The sequence below is a fragment of the Corvus kubaryi genome, unplaced genomic scaffold (genome assembly GCF_017639235.1).
Source record: "Corvus kubaryi isolate FWS band 111438036 unplaced genomic scaffold, C.kubaryi_AGA036_p1.0 134, whole genome shotgun sequence".
In the NCBI taxonomy this organism is placed as follows: Eukaryota; Metazoa; Chordata; class Aves; order Passeriformes; family Corvidae; genus Corvus; species Corvus kubaryi.
This window is the reverse complement of record NW_024580668.1, coordinates 11,022,566-11,049,841: the sequence shown is the minus strand read 5'-3', so window position 1 is coordinate 11,049,841 and position 27,276 is coordinate 11,022,566. Positions and strand designations below refer to the sequence as shown.

Below are 27,276 nucleotides of genomic sequence, written 5' to 3'. Positions count from 1 at the left end.
TGTTAAAATAACAATATTCCTACCGGAGAAGTGTTAGCATTTGCTCCCTGGGTGGTTATCACTTATCCTGAGAAGCAGATTAGAAATGTCCTGGATCTCCAAGTGGCATCCATTCAGTTCCACTCCAGATTTACAGATAAGACTGCTTTCTCTTCTCTCCTCATCTTGAGAAAATCTGCTGTGAAATTTAAAACTCAGGAGCGTCCCAGCTGCAAAGTGAAATGGGTCCAGTTAGAATGAAGACACTCAGAACCATTCCATGAGGATTATCCATTTTTCTCACGATTCAGGAGCAGCAGCCACTCTTTTTTCATCACGCACAAGGAATCTATGATGGGGATGAGCTGATTCCCTGGCCTGGATGACATCTGGAGTGATTGCTCTCTACACCATTTCATATTGGCAGAAAACAATAATAATAATCATAGGAAAAACAACAGCAATAATAACGAAACCCCAGTAACAACAACCTCAAAATCTCCAATTTCTAAGGCTGGATAGTTACTCAGAGCAACATAGAATATGCCACAACCATAATAATGACAAGGTTAGGCAAATGGGGAGTCCTCAGGAACATGGTTGGAAATCAAGCTGGGGGAAAAGAGGACAGAGATGCCAACTGGTTCCTTTCCCCAGTTGTTCCCTTAACCAGACCAAGAGATGTTGAAATTCCTGCAGCTGAGCTCTGGCTGCAATGCACTCCAGCAGCACGTGTTTATGAAGGGTCTAGATAGAATTTATGGCCAGCTGTTTAATTCTAATTTCATGCTCATGTCCTCCTTCCGCCAGGCCACTGAAGTCAGCAGTGCGATGCCATTGAGGCCATGGATGGTTAGCTCTTGTGGGAATGTACATATTTGAACAAATGTGCATTTCCGAATGCTACAAACACTTGGGGTAGTGGAGGACAGATAAGAGTTTGCTCTGAACAAAATCAATGCACTGCATTTAGCCCAATAATTGCCCTTTTGCAGGATGTGCTTGCATTTTAGCTCAAACAAAAATAAAGCAAAACAATTTTGTGCCCTAGGGAAGTGCGAGTAGAGCAGAGTGGGAGGGGCAGGGCCAGCATTTCTTGAGCACCATTTTTATCTGATCAGCCTGACACTAAGAAAAGACCCTTAAAGGATTTTAGTAGAGGCATTATGTAGGAGAAAATACAAATAAAACAGCTCTTCAGAACCACTGTCAAGCGTATAGAAAGTGTAGCTGCTAACCCGGCCAGGACTCTCAGTGTAATCTGACCATACAGCAATGTCAGGATTACACCAGTCTGGTTAATATCCCCTAGCAGACATTTTTTAAAGTCTCACTGAAATCCAAGCCATTTTCTAAGTCCAAGAATAACTCTTTAAATACAGCAGTCTTTTAAAAATTATTATTATTATTATTATTATTTATTATTATTATTATTTAAATGCAGCTGGAATAATTGTCTGCTCAGAAAATACTACACAATGCCAAACTGTTCTTAATACCTGTAATCTCCTTGCTGTCGTAGAGCCCCACTGCACATCCACAGGTTTCTATCATCACACATAGAATCATGAAATGGTTTGGGACGGAATGGGCCTTAAAACCCATCCAGTGCCACCCCCTGCCATGGGCAGGGACACCTTCCACTAGCCCAGGCTGCTCCAAGCCCCGTCCAAGCTGGCCTTGGACACTTCCAGGGATCCAGGGGCAGCCACAGCTTCTCTGGGCACCCTGTGCCAGGGCCTCCCCCCCTCTTCCAGTTTCTTTGGGTGCTGGAAGGGGCTCTGAGGTCTCCCCAGAGCCTTTTCTTCTCCTGGTGAACACCCCCAACTCTCCCAGCCTGGCTCCAGTCCTTGGGGAACTTCTGTGGCCTCCTCCGGACTTGTTACACCCGGCCCAAGTCTTCCTTGTGCTGGGAGCCTCCGAGCTGCATGCAGTGCTCACACAGTGCTCCTTCTCCTTCCCAGCACCTGAGCTGGCCAGGAATATCCATGTGCTGGGCAGAACCACCTCTCCTTGTGCCGGTAGAGCAGGCACTGAGCAGTCAGATGCAAGCTCCTCTCTCAGCTTCCCTCCCTGCCCCATGAGCGGTCCAGGATTAAGTGACAAGTCTGGCTTTTTATCACAAGGAAGTGTAAGATTGGAAATGCCAAAACATGTATTCTTATATGAAGGCTGGCATTTCAGCTGATGAGCTAAATAAGGCTGATTTAGGGTTATTTCTACCTGGGTATTAATTTCTGCTTATAATAGAAGCACCAGACATGTGCTGTCCAGTGCAGCTGAATGCAGCTTTATTTCACGTCTCAAAGCCACCTCCTAGCAAGTTGGATTTGTCACATCTTGGATAGGAGGATTATCTTCACAAGAGTATTACCCATCTAGCTGAAAATTTCTGGTTCTTAATTTCTGTTTCTTCTTTCTTCATACCTCCCTTATTTCCTGGCTGACGGACTGTACACACACAGTACACTGTGGTTTTTAGCTCTTTGATGTTATTGCCTCCTGTTTGTGGAAGTCACGCTCAAGCTAGCTTTAAACTGCCTGTTGGAAGCATATCCCAGAAGAGAATGGGATCCAACAGGAAAAAAACAGCTCTGTATTTAATGAGTTTATTCAGTAACATTTGCAGCATTTATGGAGTTTAAGTGGCTGCACTGCTAAGGATGCACAGTGCCTGCATTTGAGAGCTAGGCTGGTATGGATAAGTATAAAGCAGACTGGAGAGGTAACAAGCACATTGCCTTGCACCCTCATTCCTGGAGATTAAAATTTCTTTCCTTTAGGAAGGAACAGAAAGGAAGGAACACCTTTCAGTAAGTGATCAGGTGTGTGTGTGTGCTTTGACAGTGGGGAAACTCTTCATGGCTTCGTAGTTTCACCAAATTATCCCCAAAGTCTGCTGTGCTTCTAGTGCTAGGTTCTCATGCCCCTTTGCTTTAGATATAAATGGATTAAGCAATAAAATTAATTGATATATTTATGCATGGACATGTAAAAAAGGATTTCGCACATTCTGAGGTTAACTGCAAAGATGTCCGGCCATCTAAAGCTTGGAATTTTGCCTGAATCTGAGCTTAGATGTGGCACCTGGGGACGTGGTTTAGTGGTGGGCTTGGCAGTGCCGAGTCAACAGTTTTACTCAGTGACCTTAGAGGGCTTTTCCAACCTTAATGATTCGATGATTCGAACATTCTATAACAACATTTCTCGTACCTCATCTGACACAGGGACGCCTTTGTTTGCGGGGTTGGCACTAGGGTGCTCCCAATTTTAAGTTGCCACCTGTAGCCCCTAACATCGATGGTTTTAAGGAATTCAGTTCGATGGGAGACCCTGCATGGTGCCAGGGTTGTTGCTTTGCTCTCTGTTCCCAGGCTGATGCCCTGGCAGTGGAGGTTGGTCACACTCCTCTAATGAGGCAGCCTGTGAGGGCATGACTGATTCAAACTGATGAATTTATCCCAGTCAGCTGCAAGTCTTGTTGCAGTAATAGCTTTGACAGAAATTGAAGTTAAACTGCTCTGAGTTGGTACAGAAATCTCCTTATGCTGCTCCCTGTATAATAACATTAACTTGTGCAGAAGTTGCTATGGGAGTGTATAAAGAGATTTGTGCTCTATGGGGAATGTGTAACTCAGGACTCTTCTCAGGATTTTTAACTCCTTGATTAACCCTAGTGTGACCACTTGGCTTCCTATTAAATACACATTCATGGGATCATCTGTACCACACCCAGGCAGCACAGTCACGAGTACAAAGTGGGAAAATCACACTCTGACATTCCCATCATAGTCCCAGTGTGAGAAAGAACCGCTCTTTCTGTTCTGTTTGAATTTCCAAATAGTTGATGCTCGGCACAGTTATTTAACAGAAGTCTTTTCTGCATCAGTATAATGACAAAGGTCATCTTGTGAGCCAAATATATAAATGGTGGTTCTCATTTAAAATTAGTGTCTTGGGCCCCATGGTTTCTTTCCTGGTGGATTTGGGGATGGGAGTCTCTGGCAATATCACAAATCTCTGCAAACATAAAAAATTGAGGGTTCTAATGTGGAACAAGCAGTCAGAAAAAAATTTATCAGACCTCAGTTCACTCAGAGTGTCTGAGCAGTGCCTGATGAACCTGCTATGAATTGTAACTTACTTCAAGGGGTTTTCTCAGTTTTTTTAATATTTGCATGTCAATTCATGCAACTAAAAACTCTCTCTGACACTATCAAGTCTCACTGCCTCATATTGCTACCCATTATTATGTAAAATCTTTTCATACAACTACTGAGGTTGACTTTGAAAAGTAAAGAGATTTTTTTTTTTCTTGAGCTACACTTTAATCAGAAGGGTATTTTTCCTGGCATTTGGAAATACGAGAGTGTAATTTTTATACTTTATTGGTTGTTATTTGCCCTTCATTTTCCAATGGAAATAAGAAAATAAGGGTAGACAGTTCTTTCCCCTTCCATCAGCCATTTTCCCCCTGGATCAGATCACTGGATTACATTGTGTTTGCTTTGGACAACGTGCTTCACCAGCACTGGCTGACCTGGATTCATTACCCAACACTGAGCTGAAATTGTGAGAGCATTGGGGGAAGAAATGAAGTTTACGATTCTTGATCCTGATTGATCTTATACACTGTCTGTCTTCTACATAGAAAGCATCACCACTACTCTGTGGCTCCAGGAAAAAAATCTTTTCTGTCAGGGAGTGCTGGAGGGTAAAACAAACAGAAGGCATGAGCATGAATGCCAGAGCAGAGATGAGGGGCAGTGGGATTGGCTGAGTTCATTCACTTTTGCGTCTGAAAGCCACCCCTGCCATACATCTTGTGACTATATTAAATATGCCTTGTTGGGATAATGGGATGTCAGCCAGGACAGAAAGGATTCCAAAGCTCTAATCTTCTTCAGTGCTGAGAGCAGAATATGCCATGCCATTTCTGTGAGTTAAAATGGTGTACCAGGATGCTCAAACTGGCTTACAAGGACGCTCCAGAGTAGGATTTCTAACTGGAGTAGCTGGGCTTTGCCTGTTTTCCATGCGGATTCATGAAGATACTGGAACACTTAGCTGAGGAAGAACACAACAGCACAAATGGAGATGCAGGCTAAGCCTGCAGACACGCTGCAGTGGGCACGTGCTGGATTTGCCCTTCGTGTGTGGTGGGTACCCAGCTAGTGAGCTGTGTCCAGGCACTTGGTATTCCCTGGAAATATCCCAGGCACTATTTGTGGGACGGATCACAGATTAAAACCCCAAACCTTGTTCTACTACAGAAAAAAATCCCCAGTGTGTTCTGCAGTTCATCATCCTGTAAAGCAGACACACAGAGTGTGTTGCTCCTTATTTCACCAAGAAGCCTGTTTAGTTGCTTAAGTTACAGCATAAAGTTATTCTACATTTTTACTGCTTTTTGCTGCTTTCTCTTCACATAATTTCTGAGCGAAATAATTCCATTTGGCTGATTGATTCAGGAATTTGACTGTCACATTCCAGGCATGACATTTGAAAATGCATGGTAATGGACTTGAAATGTGTTGCTGTAAGTTTTAAAGTGATTTTTTGTAATGTTGAGGTGGAGCACTAATATCCCTTTGGGTAAAATATATTGCCCCTAGAAACAATATTTCAAAGTTCACTAATATTCATGACTGCCTTCCCCTTGTAATTGCACCACTGAAAGAAAAGCAATGTGCTTTCCAGGCTGGTTGGAAACAGCTTTGCAAAGATTTTTACAACAGTCTGTGACAAAAGACAAAAGTAGTTCCAGAGCAGATGAATGGTTGAAACGCAATAAAGATCCAGCTGCAATGGGCTGGAACTCCTGTGCTCCATCTCTGCCTGGTGTCAGAGTAGCTTTCTGGCCCCGTCTCTGGCTGGCCCTGATGCCCCTGGGAGTTCAAAGCACAGACTTCATCACTTCTGTGCAGGGAAGAGTGTAGGGCTGCCCTCAGAGTGTAGAGAGCAGCTGGATTGCCTCCCTGACCTGTTTGTGGTCGGGATGGTTCCTCTCAGAGCTGAGGGAACAGCAACTGGACAAAAACACAAACTGGGACTGCAATTATTTATTTAAATTCATCATTTTACTTCACACATTCATGCTGTTAGTGGGGCTGTGCCTGTGACTGAGGTCACCTCTGATGAGTTTTTAGACTGAGGGCTGTGATCACTGAGGGCAGCGCTTGTAAGCTGAACTGTGGTCTTAATGTCCCTGCCACACAGAGCACAGGAACCATTACCCAGTGCGCCATTCGTTATGGAATTATCCTGCTGGAATGTTAAGATTGCAGTAGTGTGAATTTTCATGTTTGAGGAACTCAGGCCATTTCTGTCAGGTGACTGCACAGCAAAACTCACCTTGTGAATGAGAGGAGCACCAGGCAACTGCTGGCTACACCGGCCTCTCAAAAGGGTAGCAAGAGCCTGATTCCAGGTGCTGCACTGCTTGTGACACGTGCAGCAAAATGAAAATGATGTGAGTCTGTGTCCCACAGTGAAAACAGGGTTGGCAATTAAAAATACCTTTTCGTTGTTGATTTTTTTTCTTGCAAGCAGAGCACGAAAAACCTTTGGTGAGGAATGAATGCAAACCAGCAAAATGACACTTTCATGGTCTCTTCACCACCACCACGTTTTAACTTTTTCAATAGTGCTACAAGTTAGAGGTGGAAATTGTGTGTTTGCAATTTTAAGTGGTGATAAATCACTAATCATATCAAAAATTAGCAGGCAGCTCACCTGATAAAGAGGAGATGCAGTCACTTTCTGCAGATTGTCACTCCTCAAGGACAAATAATGTGTTTTACAGGGAATATGCTTCAGCCAGAATAATTAGGGAAAATATAGATGAGAGCTGTATGTCTGACGGAGTTACCCTCTGCTGTTACTCTCAGAGGGCCCTCTTGAAAATCGGATCTGTAATGGATGTTATGGAGATTTGAAAGAAAATTTGAAACATGCGACTTTTTATCTGCTTTTGATGTTACATTCAGCTGCTTTCATCTCGGAGGATAAAAGTAATTGAACAATAATCCCGAAGAGAGTCAAATACACAAATCAATAAACTGCTCTCACAGGAGAATTTATTTTGATGAGCACACTGGTACCTCACTCCTCCCCACGTTCTGAGGTTTCCATTAGGTGGTCTTGTTCTCTTTAATACAGATAGTGCGCCCTGATTGGGACCGTAAACAATGAATGAGGCAGATCTACTCGCTGAGTATCACCAGGCAAGAACAGCTTTTTGCCTCCTTTGAGTGATATCCTAAATTTTAATTGAGTGCTGAAAGCTTGGCACTGTCTTTTTATTTTTATGTTCTTTTGGGAAGTACAATGAAAGCCAAGGGCTGGTGCTTCCATTAGACAAAGTGAGAACACAGGCTGTTCTTAGGCAAGATGCCTCTGTCGAGTGTTTTCCTACCTTGTCTGTGATGTATGGAGGAATTTTTCATCCTTTGTATTCCTTTTCTCTGCAGTGTTTCCAGTGATTTTAGATTTTTTTTTTTTAATCTATTGTGATTTATTCTTCTGAACTATTTATATGCATTCTTTAATGAATCCCAGAATGGGTCAGGTTGGAAGGGACCACAGTGGGCTCATCTGTTCCACCTCCCTGCTCCAGCAGGGCCATCCCAGAGCACAGGGCACAGGATTGTGTCCAGTCAGTTCCTGAATAACTCCAGTGAGGGAGACTCCAGCCCCTCTCTGGGCTCTGCTCAGGGCTGGCCCTGCCCAGGGCAGCAGTTCTGCCTCCTGGGCAGGGCAATTGCCGGGCTCAGGCCCTGCCCGGTGCTCTGGTGCCGCTGCCGGGCCCCGGAGCAGAGCCCGGGCCCTGCCCTGAGCCCTCCCTGCAGCCAGGGACACCCAGGGCTGAGGGCCCCTCTCAGCTGGGGCTCCTCTCGAGGCCTCGCCAGCCCATCAAGGGAGGTGATCCAGCCCTGGGGGCACCTCTGGGGTGCCGTGCCCAGCTCCGGCTCCTCAGCCCAGCAGGGCCAGGGAGCTCCTGGAGCGGGGCCGGCGGAGGCTGCGCAGCTGAGGAAGGGCCTGGAGCAGCTCCGTGCCCAGCACAGGCTGAGGGAGCCAGGGCTGCTCAGCCTCGAGAGGAGCCCCAGCTGAGAGGGGCCCTCAGCCCTGGGTGTCCCTGGCTGCAGGGAGGGCTCAGGGCAGGGCCCGGGCTCTGCTCCGGGGCCCGGCAGCGGCACCAGAGCACCGGGCACACAAAGCACTACAACTACATCATCCACTACAGAAGCTGCTTAAGCCAGATCAACAAGTAAAACTGGGAATATTTTTATTTTTTTTAAATGTTTGTTGTTGAAGAACAGGATTCTGAAGGAACATTGAGAATTTCTCTTGCACGTTGCACAGACAGAAAAAGAACCCACCGTTACAAATGAGAGAAAACCTGTCTGCAAGAGGAGTGCTTTTTTCTGCTGCTCAGAATAATTGAACAGCCCTGTGACTGTGTAGAGGAAGCCTCTGTTTTATTCACTATTTTGATTACCTTATTTATTTTTATAGAGATAATTTATGTTTTGTCAGGATCTAGCTTCTGTGTTACTCTAAATCTCCTCCATTTAGCCCATTTGAGGATAACAGCAAAGCACACAGAGGAAGAGATAATAAAAATAAATGCATGTACGTGTTAGTAAAACAAACAGTTAAAATAAATATTGTATTTACACATAATGAAATAAATTTGTAAAACTGGAGGCTTTACTTTTGTTTGGTAAACACCAAGTGGTTTACCTGCTTTCTAATCTCACTTTCATTAGCATATTTAATTATGCTATTGTATTTAATCATCAAAATGCTCAATAATGTACATTTTGTTCCCAGCCATGGAATGCCACTGCTGTGTGTATCCATGATAGATGTTTTTAATAAAATCAGTAATTACCCTTTATTGTTCTTTTAAATTGTTATTTTTAAGTGTGTTAGGGCACAACAGGTTTGGGGTATAAAAGAAAGCAAGTTCTCATTTTGCCATTTCATAATACAATGAAAAAAATTCCTTTAAATAGATGCTAATAAGCCTTTTTTAAAAAGCAGTGCTTAATTATCTTGAAGTTGTTTACAAGTGGAGTTTTGGCAGCTCAGCTCTGGCTGCAGCAGTGCTGGGACAGGTGTTGGGAAGGCTGTGCTGGCAGCTCAGGTCCTGCTCTCCACAGCCTGTGCTTTCCCTGTGACCTTGGCCAGCACCTGGATTTAGTCTGGGAGTGTGACAGGCACATTTTGAAACAAATGGAGGGGTCCAGATAGATCTGGGATCCATTTAAGGGCATTGGGGTTGTTTTAAACTTGTTTTGTTTGGTTCTCTTTAGCAAAGTAGAAGTCCGCAATTAGAGGATGTTTGATAGGATTTGTAATGTATGAAATATTTTCCTTTTTTATATATATTTTCAAGTCTTGGGTCTCTTTCCATGCAGAATTCTAAGTGAAATTTGCAACTGAAACTAAACCAGACCAATTAAAAAGAAATGAAGAGGATTTGCAGCTAACTGAATTTAAATTACTATGTTAGTGGTGGAGAGAGCTCTGTCCCTGGCTTACCTAACCACATACTGCATTACCTAACTAATTTCCTATTTCTATTATAATAGATTCATCAGTGTGGCAGCTTTCCTTCTTCTTTATTGCTTAGAAAATGCCCTAAAATAGCCTGGTTTAGTTTATCAGCTGTAATGACACCCATTTCTTTGTACGTGGCTTGAGCTTCAGCTGACTGTAGGCATCTCACAAACAGGTTGTTTGTTCTCTGGTGATTTTATTGTGTCAGTCTCACTCCTTTCTTCTCTTTTCTCTGTTGCAAGTCTTTCAGAACACACCTTTCTGTGTAATTGCCTACTTTCACCTCTGTCTGCACTGCTTTTGGACCAGTGATGATATCTGAAGTGGTTTAAAAGAAAGCAAAAATTAGATCCAAATATTAGGGAGATGTTCTTTCCGCAGAGAAGGGCAAAACCAAAACACTTCCACAGCACTGAAAGACTGGTGAGCTCTGTTTAATCAGTGTTTTTGTCTGTCATGTCTGAAAAGGTATTTAGCCCACATTTTGGCTCAGAGGCATTGAAATGTGATGGGCAGCAGCTGTGAGAGCTGCGAGGCTCAGCAGAGGAGCTGTCACAGAAGGACACGTTGCACTTCAGGGATGGACAGAGTTGTCCATCACCCAGAAATGTCTGTGCATGGGACACGGCTGTGGGAGGTGCTCATGGGACAATTTGTCTGTCAGGATCTCTTTGAGGAGATGAGCAGCACACACTGTGGAGGGGCTTGGTTTACCCTGAACCACCACACACCTGTGAATTTTGCATTTAAGGTAAATCATTGATTATTTTTGTTCTGTTTGCCTTCCTACATTTTTTGGTGATAGGTGTGTTTTCCTAGACTTGTTTCATCCTGTGGAAATTAAGGGAGGAAGATGAGGAATAGGGAATAAAGGGGAGATAGAGAAGGCTTCAGCTTTTATCTAATACCTGGAGTAAAATCCTTGTTGGACACATTTCTGTTTGGTTTCCCATCTGTAGACCAAGAACAATATCTTTGAAAAACACAAAGGAAACCTTCTAACTGCTGGTTCAAGGCCAGGTTGGGTGGGGCTTGCAGCACCTTGCTCCAGAGGAAGGTGTCCCTGCTCATGGCAGGGGGCTGGAACGAGATTATCCTCAAGGTCCCTGCCAGCCCAAGGCTTTCAGAGGTTCTGTGATTATGGGTTTTGTTGCTTTTGCTTGAAAAACGGCCACTGTTTCAATTTATTGTGGGAGTGAAATATTCTGTGCACTTCTCCACTACCAAATTTATATTTTGTAAATGCAAATGAATTTCAGTATTTTCCTGGGCTACAGAGAGAGGCTGTACCACACTGGTAGCTGGGAGAACACAGGTTTTGGTGGCCTTACCAGCAACCAGTGCACCCAATTTTCTCCTTAACTCCTCCCAGTCTGCCTAGAGGAAGGGACTTTACTGGGGTGTGCCCAGGTTTTGGATGGCCTGGGCTGGTTGGAGTGACTGCCTGAGGACCTCAGTGTAGGTGTGCAGAGGGAAAGGCAGAATCCATCGTTACATCTGTTTTCTCTTTGTATCTGAAAGCATCAGTTCAGGATTCACACAAAGCTGCTGCTCATTCCATGCTCATTTTTCTTACCTTTGTGCATTCTCAGTCTCTGTAGCCTGCTGCTGGGAAACAGAATTTAATCAGTGCACTGCTAATAAACTCTGCCTCCTGCTCTCCATAGGGTCAGGGGACACAGGCACAGGGCACCAGACGAGGAGGGACATTTCCACTCCCTGTCATGTCTTTACTGACAGCAGCAATTTCTTGCAATTAGGCTCCTGCAGCAGGTACTTAACCCGGGGCAGCAGCTGATTGTCTGTATTTAACTTCACTCCTCGACTTGAGCTCTGTTCAAACCCCAGTGTCCCCCCACAGCTTCCTTTCCTCTGTTCTTCCCCTGATGGAGGGTTACAGAGCTGTGACAATTGTTATTGATAATCTGAACCAACCTTTTCTTTTCTATGCCTCACCTTGAGTGAGAGGACGGCAGAGAACAAAATGAGCTCTGGGACACTCAATGAGGAATGAACAAAACCGGCCTTAAAAGTCAGTTTTTGTGTGAAATTCTGATGACAGAAAAAGCAGTCTCTGAACATTGTTTGCTCAGTAATGTCTTTTTACCTGGACTGAGAACAGAGATCTCCCCTGGGAGAGATTCTTTCATTCGAGCAACTTAGAATCATCATTTAGGTTGGGAAAGTCCCTTAAGCTCAAGTCCAAGTGTTGACCCAGCACTGCCAAGCCCCACACTAAATGATATCCCCAGGGGCTACACCTACATGTGTTTTGAATCCCTCCAAGGATTGTGACTCCAGAAGTTCCCTGGGCGGCCTGTTCCAACACCTGACCATCCTTTCTGTGAAGAGATTTTCCTCTTGTCCAATCTGAACATCCTCTGGCACAACTTGGGGCTGTTTCCTCTCATCCTATCCCTCGTTCCTTGGGAGCAGAGCCCGACCCCCTCGGCTGCCCCCTTCTGTCAGGGAGTTGGGGAAAACCAGAAGATGCCCTGAGTCTCCTTTCCTCCAGGCTGAGCCCCCCCCCCCCAGCTCCCTCACACACTCCTCATAGGACTTGTGCTCCAGACCCTTCCAGACTTGCCCATCCCAAGTGTTCCAGAAAAGTTCCTGGCTGCTGAGTGTTTGCTGCAGCCTACCAGAGTAATGAAAGGTAGCAAAGCATCCGTGAGTGACGAGGTATTAAAAATACTGTTCAGTCCTTGACTTTGATGTGAATGTTCAAAATGTAATTAATGGTTCAACCAGGCTGAAATAAAAACACAGCACTTGCACAGTGAAATCCCAGAGACTGCAATTTTCCTTGCGTGGGTTCAAGACTCATTTCAGTAGATCCCTGGCAGTTATTTTGTTGCTTAAGCTTCTTAAGAATTTCCTTTTTTTTTCCCCCTAAAATCTCAGGACACATAGAAAATTTTACTTCAGGTTACACAGTTTACACCAATATCTGATCTCTTAAGTATTTGAATTGGGCCAGTGTGTTTCTGTCCTGCTTTGGAGGGTATCTTTGTATGGTTGAAGCTGAGATACATACTAGCAGCTTCTATTCCACTAGCCAAGTGCAAAGTTACCACTTTTCAGATATTTGCTTGTATTATTTGGAAGCTATCATTCCAAGAATACAGAAATGGATAATTTTGTCTCGTTTCAAATATCAGCACTACAGAGAATTGTAGATGAATTTTAAAATTTCCTTTTCTTTTGAAGGAAAACATTATGAAAAAGGTGATGTTAGACAGATCCCAGGAATAGGTGCTACAGACCTTTTGAGACTGAAGACTCACAGACCTAACAGGCAGAAGGAATTATATAGAGAGGAGAGTAGGACCGCTGCCCCTTAAAAACAACAATACAAACTCTCATCTTTGAAGAGGAGGTTTCAATGGCTTCTGCTGCAGAGGAAATCAGTGTGGTGACAGGAAAATATTTCCAAAATTATATAGTCTCAGTATTCAGAAAAAAAAGGAGATTGAAACCAAGAGAAGAAAACCAGAGAGAATATAAAGCTTTCCAGGGTCAGCTTCTATTTGTTGATTTAATTCCAGTCTGGTTTCTCCCTCTCTAAACCTAAAATTTAAGTAGTTCTTACTAACTTTTTCTCCCTCTGTTCAAGGATCTTGATGGCCACCAGATGTCAAATCTCTATGCTTGCAGCCAGGGACACCTCAGGATATGGGTATTTGAGACCTGGTTTAGGACTGTCAGGCTGAGAACAGATGGTTCTTGTGAAAATGTGGTGTAGTGGGGTCTGCACTATGGATTTTACCTTCTTGCTTTGTAACCCAAACTCCTCTGTGGTTCATAGGCTGGTTACTCGATCCAGAGACTGTTTCAAACTGTGTGTGTGTGATGGAGCTCACAGCATTTACAGCAAAGTTTTGAGCAGAATTAGCAGCTGGTTGAGAGAAGCTTCACACTCAGAGTTTGGGATAGGAAAGGAAAGGGCAAATGTGGACAGGATGAGGAAGGAAGCTGAAAACTGCAGGAAGTCTTCCCTAGCCCAGCTTTGGGCAGAGGACTTGGTGAGGTGATGCTGGATCAGGTTGTTCCTTACTCACAGATACAGTCAGCATATCTGACATCGATTATCAAATGCCCTCTAACTGCTGATTCACTCCATAACATGACTGATTTTAAGACAATAACTGTAATTAAAAAAAAAAAAGGCAGTATAACATTAACATGGAGGTGAATTGCCATTTTCAGCTGCATTATTGTCTTGGTGTGAAATGTTTTTGCCATGTCTCAGCCACATTCTGAGCTGGGCTCTGCAGCTCAGCGCTTGCTGTAACGCAGAGTTCAGTGGGGCAAATATCTTCGTTTGCTTTTGGTTTTCTTTCCTTTGGATGCATCTTGGAATGAGGCTGGGGATTACCTTTACTGTTTCAGAAGCTGAATATTTTCAGAGAACCATTCTTTTGTTCACCTGATTTACCTGTACAACTCATCTGCAAATTCCATGGATTTATAGAAAATAAATGCTTAGCACCTAACGCTAAGCATATATGTGTATATTTCTGCATAAAAATTTCCTAATTTCTAAATTAGCTTTTTTGTTGTTGTTTGACACACAGAGTTAAAGACTCACATTTAAGAGGTGTTTTCTAGATGCTGAGGGATTGACATGATTTATAGGGAAACCTAAACCATTTGCTAGCTTTAGACCCCATGTCTTTTAATATCCATCCTGTTTCCAAAGAGTCTGCACACGTGTGTATCTATATAAAGATGCAGAATACTTTCCCATTGCCAGTCCTTAGGGGATTTTTAGCAGTGATACAGAATATACAGGTTGTTAAAATGTATTTTCTGCTTATGCTTGAGTAGACTGAAGTCAGTGGCTGGTACATGCTTTACTTTCAAGAATTACTAGAAGGGTTTTTTCCCACTTTAATTATCTCTCAAAGGAGTGTGACTGGTATTCAGAAGTCCTTCCAACTTTTTTGTTCCCATGAAAACATTTTTTTTTAATAGGTTGAAGTCGTGAGAGAATATGAGAAGTGGGCAGAACCCTGAATTGTGCTATAAGTTAAGAAACTTTATATAAAATTACGTATTTTCTGATTACCTTGTTCAGATATATATTGAGCGAAAGAGCAAATACAAGTTGAAGAAATGTCAGATAAACAAACCAACATCTGTGGAATTTTTATGATCTGACTTATCTCAAACACTGATTTTACTCACTCATCCTTCATTCTTTATATCTACACGTCTAGTGACACATGCATTTATATTTTATATAAAGGGCAGAGTGTAGTCAGCGCGTTTGAGTTAGGCTGTTAAATTAAGGAACAGCAGGTGAAAATGATTCCTCCACATGAATATTCAAAGTGTACCTCAGATACTGTAGAAAGAATAATAAAGAGCAAAGAAACTTTGATGGGACCAAGGCATGGAGATGATCTGAAATTAAAGTTTTATTGGCACAAGGTTGAGATGACTCAGAAAACTTACTCCAGGAGTGGCAGGATCTGCTTGTACACCCCATTGCCAGAACATCCAAGAGTTTAACAGATGAGGGGACACTGGGATGTTGGAAGTCCAGCAGTTGGTCCCTTAGTCTTGATTCTTCCACCCTGGGGCTTCAGTGTGAGCACAGTGGGTGTGGAGGTGGCAGGAGGGTGTAGGGGCCATGGAGCTGAATTCAAAGCTGAGAGACTTGAGTTCATTTCTTCCCCGGGGACCATTTCCTGTGTGTTTGCATCACTTAAGGCAGGACTCACCAAGGTTGTTAAGCACTGACAAGTAGGCCATCAACTACTATTATTTTTAAATTTTTTTTTGTAAAAATGAAGAAAGAGCAACTTCCCCACCCCTTACCTGATGGAATCTAGTCACCACTGTTGGATTCAGTGAGGTCTCACAGGAATCAGGAGCATGACCACTGTTCAGGTCCTCACGGCAGAACATTTCCAGGCAAAACTCAGGAGCCAGAATGCAGTTGTGGATCTGACGCTCATTTCCGTATTACTTCATGCATTCCACAGACAGGAACACCCAGAACTGTGCGCTGCTGGGACACTGGAGACACGGGAGGAAGCGCATTAATGGATGGCCACCTTGTTTAAACATCAAATTCTATTTCTATTTCTTCTCCTGCTTCCCAGATCCCGTGCACGGGCCGCAGAACGTGGAGGTGGTTGACATCCGCTCGCGGCAGCTGACGCTGCAGTGGGAGCCCTTTGGCTACGCCGTGACGCGGTGCCACAGCTACAACCTCACTGTCCACTACCAGTACGTCTTCAACCAGCAGAAATTCGAGGCAGAGGAACTCATCCAAACTTCTTCTCATTACACCCTGCGGGGGCTCCGGCCCTTCATGACCATCAGGCTGAGGTTGGCCCTCTCCAACCCCGAGGGCAAAATGGAAAGCGAGGAGCTGGTGGTGCAGACTGAGGAGGATGGTGAGTTGTCGTGGGGTTGGGTGGTTGGGTTTTGAGGGAAGACTCATATTTCAGTTGTAAATAACAACGTAACCCCCTGTCCCACAAGACTTGTGTATCTTCTCTGCACAGTGTGTCTGTTTTGAGTGTAAAACTTGTAGGTTTAAATGATTTCCACTTCACAGCCACGTTCCTGAAAGGGCAAAGATCCCTGAAGTGCTTGGGCATGACAAACACCAGTCTGAGCAGCTATTAAAGAGCTGTAGGTTTGATTCTTTGTGTTCTGAACCACCCAGCAGCTTCCTTTATCATATGGGCAAATGCAATCCTAGTATTTATTGATTTTTCTTGTGCCTTCACAGAAGAAGGCATCCCAAAAAAAGGTATAATCCCTTCCTTTCCAGAGCATAGCTTTTCTTAACGCTGATCTTCTGGACATCACATCTTACAGAGATCTCAGAAGCAAAATTAATTGTGGATATGAAAGAACAGCTGTGGATATAAAAGAACAGTTTTCTGGAAGAACTGATGGAAAGCTTCAAAGTGTTGTTATCCCACCTGAGCTGTTTCAGACCAAGGACTACATTCCTCTGCCTGGACTGTAGAAGTTGCTGTCCTAAGTTTCTCTCAGCTGAAAGTGGCTCTTCCAGCCCAATAGTAAATTACATGGGGGACACAAAAGGATGGCAAACATTTCAAAAAAATGAGCAGGGTTTTTATCAGACAAGCTTGGGAGTGCATTTAGTTGGTTATCTCCTACAGCATTCAAATTTTGCTGGAGTAGGTGGATTTTTGAACTGGCCTTGTAGCTGTAATGAAATTTAAATCCTGCACCATTACTTTACTAAGCAAATCAGCCTTTCCTATTGATAAAGGTGTGCAGCCCAGCAGCATCTCCATGCCAAGGTGCAGTCTGGCTGTTTAGGTGGAGAGTTCTGCTGTTGTGTGGGTGGAGGAGGACAGATTAAATTCCCTGCTGCTGCTCTGCTGTACTGGAATAAAATCATGCTGAAATTAGCGTCATATTTTCATGGGTTCTGATTTTATTTGTCACTTAGTGGTTACATTAAGGTACTGTTATTTGCACCAAAAGTTGAGAAATAAGCCTTTCACATTGATAGTAGCTTGGTAATGGTAGTGCCTTGAGGGATTTTAATTTTTAATTTTATTTATTTTTAATATTCAGCTTCCTGTCTGGTGGCCTTTTGGTGTCTCACGTGCAGCTGGAGCTGGGGGTAGTTTTTAACAGAGTTTGTTGTTTGTTTTGGTTTTTTTCCCTGCAGTTCCTGGACCTGTTCCCTTGGAATCTATCCAAGGAGGACCTTTTGAAGAGAAGATTTACGTTCAGTGGAAGCCTCCAAATGAGACAAATGGCATCATTACACTCTATGAGGTGAGGAGAACAGATTGTTGTCAAGGCATACGTGCCACAGGGCCCTTTTCATGTGTGTTTAAGCCAATCCTGAGCTCTGAGACATCTCAGCAGGTGCTATAAAAAGCCTGATTAAAATAGATAAGAATCTTCAAGATAGTCTGCTTCTACCAAAAAAGTTTCCCAGTTCAAGAAAGAGAAAGATTTCTTTCCAGTATTTGCGGCAAAATGAGAGCCACACATTTTGCCGTGTCTCAGGTGCCCTTTTTCCTTCTGCAGAAGCTCCAAGGTCTGTTTTCTTTCTTTTTTTCTTTCTTGAGGTAAAACACTGTTAGGTTTTATACCTACACTCTGTAACTGATTCCTTTTTGCCTTTCCACCAGTCACAGCATTTCCTGGCAATATCAGCAGAATGGAAACATCAAATCTTATCTTACAGTGCTCTTTTTGAACGTTTCAGTGATACATTTGTCCATCCCAACAACTTCCCTGATGCCAAACAAAGTGTAGAGCAGGTTATGGGATGATCACTGACCATCCTGTGCTGGGTGAGAAAGAAATGCTTAAATTTGATCCCAGAGTGTATCAGAGGTGGTGTTTCTTGTGAAGGTAAGGACGTGTTACTGCTGTCATGTGCTCCTGGTGAAACTCTCCATAATGTCGTGTACGCCCAACTATGTGGAACAGAAATGCAAAAGGAGGAACCCTTTAGGGGATTGTGTGAAATAGAAGTCCTACAAGAGAAGGTAAAAGCACTTGGATTCAATAGCAGAAAGTGGTGCACCAGTGCGGGCTGAGCGTGTGTCAGTTTATGGGTTCAGCATTCACCTCTGTAAGATTAGAGAAAGCGAAACATAATTTTATTTTTATGGTGACATAAAACCCCTCACTGTGGCTTGTGTAGCGTTTTCTGACACAGAGGGGTAAGAAGCAATATTTCACTTTCTCTCGTGCTTTTTGTACAAACTCACTTTAGAAAAGCCACAGGTGCAAAAAGCAGGTCTCCCACCACCGATGAGGTTCTCCCTGGGTTTTCTCTTCCCATCCAGTCTCTCCATTTGGGACAGGATGTCCTGTGACGTGGCACTCCCAGATCTCCTTGCTAGCACTGGCTCTCTGTGTCACAGTCAAATGGAAAAAATGAAGCAGGTTTAACATCATTGAGATCTTACACCACAGCATGAGCAACGGATGAAACTTTCTCCTTGAACTTCACTTTTAGGTCATCATTTGGCTCACAAAGGCCAGACTGAGTTTGACACAGCAACACTGAACAGATGAACAGAAGTTCCTTTTGGTAATTCAGTGTCATTTCAGCTGGGCTGAAATCCCTGACTAAGTGTGGAGTCATTGTTGGTCACTGTTGAGACACTTACAGAAATATGTGCAGGGTGCAAATCATCTGTCAGTGCTAAAACAGAACTAACCCTCATCATTTCATGGTTTTTGAAGGTGTCTGTGTAAGGAATTAGGCAATAAAACTGGGTGTATTTTAAAGGAATTAACCCGAATAGAATCAGTTACGAGTTCATTTTTTTTCTGGCAACATAGGTGACCTACAATAGAACATATTTAAAATAACCCAAGTCAAATGATGCAAATGATGCAGAAATAACTCCTTTTAATTTTTAAAGAAGCAGTTTCTTACTACAATATTGCCTTGGGCTCAGCTTGTTGAAAGGACTTCAGCAATCTGAGTAGCTTTTCTGGCTGAGCAGCTGCATGAGACACTTTATTGCCTGCAGGGTTGTGATGCATCATGACAGTGCCTTTGCCCCTGAAGTCACATCATTGCTCAAGTCTCAGCGAAGGCACAAACAAATTTTTCTTTTCTGATAATGACTCTCTGCGTATTTGGCAGCTGGAGACAAAGAGAAGTCAAGGTGAATTCAAACTCTTCTTCCTCCTTTTCCTATTCCCCCTCATCTCCAAAAGGATGAACATCCCAGTGCTAGAAACACTGTGAGAGCCAGAGTGCCTGGAGATTGTCACGAATGAAAATGTTGTCCTTTCCTGTCCCTTCTTCCATATGAAAATTCCTACAGAGCCTTTCCACTGTCCATGGAACCCAGAGACAAGTCCATCAGCTGGAGATATGTCCAGGTTGCACATAACCTGGAGAGATGGCCAGGGCACTCTCAGGGTGGTTTGCTCTTTTTGGAACATGGGGATCCATGCAGATGGAACCCACACAATTCCTGTACACTGTTACTGGTGTCACTGGGAATTCTGCTCTGTCCTGGGAGATTCAGTGATGTTCCAGTGAATTTGCAGCTCTCTGGAAGCTCTGCAATTGTGTTGCTCTTATTAGGGAGAAACAAACACAAAGGCCTGTGAGCATTTATTAAAGTAAAATTCCCTGCAAAGTATTTATTAAGTAGTACCACTTTATGAGCTTGAGTTAGTGGTGTCAGGTCCTGCATTACACCTGGAAGTAGCTGGCTAAATTCACACTCGGGAATTGTGTAGCTGAAAGTCTCTCGAACCCCTCTGGGCACAAACCCTCCGAATAAAAACAAACAAAGCCCCACCTTCTCCTCCTAGGAAATAGTTCCCGCCTCACCATCACCATCACAATCTGATTTACTGTATCTGGGTATTGTATTTTCCCTCTAATTCTGTTTTAAAAGAAATTGTTGTAAGCTTCTAAAACGCTCTGAAATAATCACGCTGTCTATTCTATTAACATCCCACTTGCTTCCCTTTGGGACTGATTTTCTTCTCAGGTCCCTAATCATCCTTGCAGCTCCCTGCCAGATGTCCCTATAACCCAAATTGCCATTGCAGTTTTCATATCCACTGCTTGGGTGCCAACTGGGCTGGGATTCAGCAGCACAACCTTCAGCAAGTCTTTTGGCAGCCAGAAGCACTAATTTCGTAAGGACTGAATACTTCTAAAGAGCCTAAACAAAATGGAAGGACCTTAATGAACCTTTTTGACTTCTGCAAGTCTCTTCTGATGGATACTTTTCCTTCAAAATGCCATTGTAGCCTTTTAACAAAGCAGGAGCTTTGCATTTAAAAGTGGTTTGAACCCCCTCTGTGTTCAGTTGAGAATTAATTGTTTCACTGGGTACAGAAACAGCTCGATTTTTAAACAGAGGGACCTTTTAGATCCCTTGTAATTGCAGGCCTAGATCCTTCTCTAATTGCAGTCTGTTTCTGGGGAGCAGAAACCTCTTGTTCAAGGCAACTTGGAAAGCTCCGGGAATTACAATGCAGTTAATCAGTGCTGGAAAGATTAGGATATGAGCTGGGTAGAAAGGGAGGATGGCACAGATTGTTCTGGGGTGCTGGGGAGCCCAGCAAAGCTCACAGGCATGTGGTGAGACAGGAGGTGTCAGTCTGTCTGTCCATCAGGAAAGCCAGTCAGGAGATGCACCGGCTGCTGCTGGAAGTAACAGAGGGAAAGCTTAAAGCCTCTAACAGGTCCCCAGGTGGCTTCAAGGTGTGTAGGTACCTACAGGGGGCAGGCAGATCAATCTGTGCTCAGGCAGCCAGCTGAACAGCGGAGCTGGGCTTTGCTGGTACCTTGGTTTGGGTAGAATGCTCCGCACAGTTGGTTCTGCATGTGATGCTCATGCAAGACGCACTATTACACTTTTATTGTTATTATTGTCTCCAGGAGGAACCTGTGAGTGGCACAATTTAATAATATTTCAGTAATCCTGCCCATAATCAGCCTCCTGGCAGACTGAAAGCACCACAACTTGTTGAAATTTTTATTTTACATTTTTTTTAACCAATCCTGAAAAGCTGCTCTGCTTTAAAATCCCTGATAATCAAATGTTGCTCATTGTCCTCACACCATGTGGGAGTTCAGCTTCAAAGCCTTTGTGTACAAAGACATGCAACAAAGATTTATTCCTTTTAATTTATTCTTTCCTAAAGTGTAAAGTCAAACTACCATCAAACAGACTTTTACTCTCATTGGGCTGCAAGGGCAAGCAATCTCATTTAAGGTCATGGACCAGCTTTGGCACTAAAATTCTTCTGCTTTTAGATGACATGGGGCTGTCTTAGATGTATGTTTTGTGCAAATTTGCATCTAGAAAGTGTAAATAAAATTTATTTATATCTGCATTTTGCTGTTCCTTTGGGCAGCTGAGAGCTTTCGGGGCACTCAGTAAGTGATGCTGGCTTTTGCTTTCACAAATAAAATTTTTTGTGTGTATTCTGTTTCTCAGAATTGTCAGGTTTTAGAATATTTCACCCTTAAACAGGAAGGAAAAAAACCCAAGCACCTATCCTTGCTGTCTGAAATACCTGTCACATCGCCTGGGGGAAGGCATCCTTAGAGCTATTGCAATCCTAACAGCATTTAAAGGGTGGATCCCGAATATTCGGCTCCTTGGCTGGAAAAATGGCTCCCAGACTGTTGGAGTCCTTTCAGTGAGCCATGCCTAAAGGCAATGTTGAAACAGCAAACTGTCTTTTTAAACATTGTAAGGTGCAGTCCTGTAATCAGTTATGTCCTCATCTTCAGGATTGTTAAATCCCTGGTGGTTTGGGGGGAAAATAAGGATGTGTTTGCAGCTTCTAACTAGCTAGTTTTGTCAGTCACTGTTTCTGAAACGCTATAAATCTCTATTTTGATGCCAGGAACAATAATACAAGGGACTTTCATACACAATTTCAGATCTTTAATGGGATGCTTGGAGCCTAGTGCATCTAATCCCAGTGGATTTGAGTTTAAATTGCACTTCAGAGGCTACAGATCCTCTTAGTTACCATGTAAAATTGCAGTCTGCCCTTCTTCATCTCTCCAGTTGCCAATATGTCATTCCTTCTCCATCACCTCACTCCCTTTTTCTCTGCAGGAGAGGTTGTTACATGCAAACTGTCTCTTTAGAGTGTCGTGCATAAGGTCAATATTTGTGGGATGCATTGCCTGTATTTATAAAAGGGCGGAAACAAATTTCTTCCACCCTTGACCCCTGAAAGTGCATGCTTATTATAACAAAAAGCAGGATTATCTGGTGTGATAGCTATGCAGGGATATGCATCCATTTCTATTCATAGCCCTTTTCTAAGCTATTCAGGAAACTTGATTTTTTTTAGGATTAAAATCTTTCCAGCTAAAAGGTGTTGCAAAAAAAAGGGGTTGCCCAGAAAAAAGCTGCAAGGGTTGGGAACTCAGTTCGGTTTAGTCATTTGTTTGTTTATTTAAAGGGTTTGAGGGGATTTTTTTGGTTCCAAAGAGTGAAAAATGGCTCCCACAAGAAGGAAAGCAACAACCACAAAATCTTGCGACCAATTTATATAAAGCTCTACAGTCGAAATAGTGGAAAGATGACAATTCTCAGAAATTGCCTTCAGTGAGAAGTGGCTTTGAATGTTCCCATGAAAATCAATCATGTTACAGCTTCTCGATTGCATTCCTTGGATGCAGGAGGCTCCTGGGACAGAGATTTCTCACTTCAACTCGCTGCACTGGGCTGTGCCACACACAGCTGGGGCTGCATTTAGCTGAACATGAGCAGAACATCCTGGAGAGCTGTCAAGTGTTCAAAATGCAGGCAATGATCAGTTAAAGATGGGGTGTTGGGTCTGGCTTTATCACTCATCTGCAGGGACCTTGTTGGGAATTACTCTCTGTTCATCCACAGCACTAATGCTGTTTGCCTCTGACACCAGATTTTTAAGATGTAGTCTATTGTTTGTCCAGAGTCCATGAAAGTCAATTACATCAAGAATAAGGAGTCTGCTGCATCTGTGCTGTATTGAATTAGACTTCTTTAATAATCTAAACTAGCAACGGAAATGTGTGGCCAAATATCGTCTGTTGAAGTTTGAAACTCTCAGCCCTACAGGAGGCTGTGTCACCCTCTCAGTGACATGTAAGGAAAGCTGTTCACATCTACTCAATTAGTTCTGGAGTTTATGGCTCTTAGTGCAGAAGGGCCCTGGAAGAGGGCTGGGCTGGCTAAAGAGAAATTGTTTATTTTATGCCTGCTGACTGTGGTATTTACTGAGCACTTGGTGAACAGGTTGGTTAAATGCTGCCGGTGTTCTGGGCTCCACCTCATAAAGATTCAGGCCAGAATATGGGAAATGAACAGTGCTGATTGCACTGATTTATTATCATTTGTTGGCAATTGAGAAGGATGATAAATCTGAGTGTTGCTCGGTCTCTCAGTAGCTTGGGATGCTGTGCTAGTCACAGATCCTGTGGCTCTGTTTCTGGAACAAGGCAGGACTCAGACAGCTTTCCAGTGAAATTTGAGGATCACAAGGTCACAGGAAATATCTTTCCCCCCACCCCACAACCAGTGGCATCCCACAGAGAGCTTTCCCTGCCCCCCCCCATGCTGTTTAATTAATTTTAATAAATTAATAGGATTTATAAGCTCCCCTGTCAGCACTAGAATTCGAGGATGTGCTTGAGTGACCCCCCTGCCACACACAGGGCGTTCATTTAAGGTAGGCTCCCCTGATGCTGCAAGGAAAGCACGATTTACCTGTGTGCAGTAACACAGAGGGCAACAAATGCTGCTGCTGTTTTGGTGAAACAGGACGGTTTTCTTTCCCCATCACGTTTAGAAACATCAAATGCCGTGGCAGGGCTGAGGTTACTTGGAGCTGTGTTGACTTAAGGCTGCTGTGGGGAGCTAACAGGAATTAGGCTGGGCTCTGTCTGCATGGCACGTCCCGGGGTGATGGCTCTGCTTGGCTGCTCCTGCTCCTCCAGCTAAGGAGGGCAGCAGCAGGGAGCATGCTCCAGATGCAGGCTGGGGGTTTACTCAGGGGTTACTCCCTGTTGGAAAGAGCCTGCTGTATTTTATAGCTCCTGTTCCTCTCCATCCCGTCCCAGTTACTATAAGCTTAGGGAATGTTTAAATGGTTTCCTAATTAGGGATGCTTTTCTGAACAAGCACCGCAAAGAGCTTTTGAACAAACTTCTTTAAATTATACAGGATTCTTAATTGTGTGTTACTCACTTGCTGTTACTTGCAAGATGTGCTTAACTTGGGAGCATTTGTTAATGATGCTTTTTAAAATCCTATGGTTTTCAGTAACATCTTAGGGAGAAAATGAGAGAGTTTTTCTGAGAAACTCAGACGTCAGGGTTTTTCAAATGCATGACAACCTCCAGGTAAGTAGCATACTTGTGCTATAAATAGAATGAATCAAGTGTTTAAAAAAAAATTGCTTGATCAAGCTTTTCAGAAATAAAAGCATAATGTGGTCCCTTGAGCACAACAATTTCTTTGATTACCTTTTTATTGTTCTTTTGAAGCCAATAGAAATGCAGTGATATAAATCCCATGCAAATGAGAAGACATTTGGTTACAACAACAGTTTTTTTTTAAGGAGCTGAATTATTTTAGTGTGCACGTTGCGCTTTTTCTAAGCCAATAATAATAATATAAATTATAACTGAAAAAAACCTCTAACTTATTCTTTCTTGTAATAAAGTTCAATTTTAAAGCATCCTTTTGTAGATAGATCAGCATCTTGACTTTCTGCCTTCCAAGCTTTTTTTTTCCCAGACAAAAAGTACATTTTCAGTCTATTCTTCTTTCTTCTCTGTATTGCTCATCCAGAACAGCTGATCCTTAATCCCATTTCCTCCATCTCATCTTTTCACGTGGCAGCGTACCTGTGCAGTTAAAGTACTACAAGGCTCTTTAACAACTCCATTTTCACATCTTGCAGTATTTTGTTTACCAGAATGTAGCAGTTACCTAAGTTGAAAGCAAACTGCAGATGCATGTTTACACTTCCTTCCTAGATTATTGGGGGTTTTTTTCTCACTGTTTCATCTTCAGTATTGTTTAATTTAGAAAATATATATGACTAAATAATTCAGTTGTGGTGGTGGCTTCATCCTGTTAATGGATGCCACTGAGGAACTTTGTAACAGGGGAGAAGCCAGTCAAGGTGATCTTTGCATCACCTTCAGAAGCAGTATGTGTGTGTGGATGCACGGTTCCTTCTGGGAAATTCACCTTGTTGCTGTCCTTTGTGCTTGTGTCTTAGAGCCAGTCTTTATGATCCTGCCATCCAGTGGACAGGATGGGTTTGGGTTTAGTTTTCTGTGCCCGGCTCGCTTACCAATTTCTGTCACTTTGAGTCCTTTGCCTCCTTTTTTCCTTCTCCATTTCTCTTCCCTGTTGATTACCACATTTCCCTGATCCCTGCTCTCACTGCTGTCCAGGTGGGATTGCTGGCAGTGGGGGTGGGATGGCTGCCAGAAGGATGAAGGCTTTAGCACAGGGAGAACAAATTTCCTTTTGTTCTCAATTCACCTGCTTCAGTCTGAAACTGGGAAAAGTGGCTTAGGGTGAGCTTGGATGTGGTCTGGAGCAACCAGGCCTAGTGGAAGGTGGCAGGGAGTTGGAATGGGATGATCTTTAAGGTCCCATCCAACTCAAAGCATTCTGTGAGGCAGACACATGGAGAAAAAGTACAGATGTATAGCTTACAATTCAAGTGACTAAAACTACACCATCTCACAACTGTCAGCTGCACCAAGAGCTAAGACTGATATTTGATCTATAAATGGGGCCAAACCATTTTGTCCACACGTGGGCCTTGCTCCTGCTGCTTTCTGGTGTGCAGCAGACACAGAAGCTGTGTGTGATGCTGGTCACACCCCATTGTATGGTTTGGGGATTTGTTCTTTGCCCACAGCTTTCCCTGCACCCATGGCAAACCACAGTGAGGTGTTTCAGGCAGAGCTTTCAGCATCAAGGAGTAACTGAGGAGCAAGCATGGAGATTGAATAACCACCTTAATGCTGCAGTCCTATCAAAGCAATTTCTATAGTTGTCATTTTCTGCTATTAAGCTGAACAATGAGGCTCTCCAATAAAATCATATGAAATAACAGCTCATTAAAAGCTCTCCTTAATATATAGCATGCTAATTAATGTCAGTGGGGTGCAAGCTTGAATGGCAGAATAGACTATAATGTTTAGAAAGTAGGTAAAATAAAGGAAGATATTTTATCATTAATGACCTTTTAGTAAACCTAATGAAATCCTTAATGGCCTGAATACATTACTGAGGCGCTCCCAATTGCTTTGCTACCAAGTCCATTCTTCCTCATTTTCTCACAGACATTAAACTTGGCTTTGTTTATAGAAAACAAAAAGCAATAACATCCCAAGGAAATATGAACAGGAAGAAAGAGTCAGTGCAAAAGGAGAGCAGAGGAGGCTTCTCAGACCTGCTGTCCCTTGTCCTGGGCAAAACTGGGTGCAGGAGCATGTTGTATCCTGCCTTGGCTGTGCTGTCTGTGTTTGTATTCAGGTTTAATTGCCCCCGTGTTTACGTGGCTCTCAGTAAATAGGCCAGGGAGCAAATGGGCCTCTTTTATTCCCGGGGTCTCCCTGGGTTAAATTCCATATTCATTCCTAATGAATAGCTTCGCTCTGTCTTTTTATACTCCCACCAGCCATGCTGGGCTTGTGCTGTGACTCAATTAAAGGACTTCATTCTGCAGGGCTTTTAGTCTTTCACGTGTTGCCAGCCTTAAATATAACTTGCAAATGCTGATTAACTCTGCCTTAACCTTATCCCAAAAGAAGTAGCACAAGAATGGAAAAATGGAAGGCCTTTGCTTCCTCCCGTTTCCTGGATGAAATTTAGTGGGCTGGGGAAGGATGTAAGTGCAATAATCGCCTGGCTTAAACTGAGTTTCAAGATGGAAAATGTCCCCATTCATCTGGTCATAAAATACATTCTTCAGTTCTTTACTTTTCCAGCACTGGAGAAGGATCAGGATCATTCACTAACCTGTTCACCAACTCTTTCCTGTCATTAGAAGATAACTTCCTTCAAATTACTCGCTTTGTGTCATACTTGGTGCAATTAACTTTAGTCTCCTCCCCCAGAACGTCTGAAACTCCCTGATAAGATTGAACCTAAATCCATCTGCAATCTGAAGTCACCTGCAGTAATAATTGTTCCTAAGAAGCACGGGCGATTGGGGAATCTCAGAAAAGAGCCCCTGGCTTGCTGT

General features: G+C 43.3%; 1 protein-coding gene across 9 annotated transcripts in view; it reads left to right on the top strand.

Moving 5' to 3' along the window:
* The window catches only part of PTPRT (protein tyrosine phosphatase receptor type T), a 434,461-nt gene that overhangs the window by 264,716 nt on the left and 142,469 nt on the right, over positions 1–27,276 (top strand). For all 9 annotated transcript variants that reach the window (XM_042050484.1, XM_042050521.1, XM_042050503.1 and 6 more), the window contains exons 8-9: positions 15,660–15,956; positions 17,219–17,328. In XM_042050484.1, the coding sequence (XP_041906418.1) occupies positions 15,660–15,956; positions 17,219–17,328 (407 nt within the window). The remainder of the gene's footprint in view (positions 1–15,659; positions 15,957–17,218; positions 17,329–27,276) is intronic.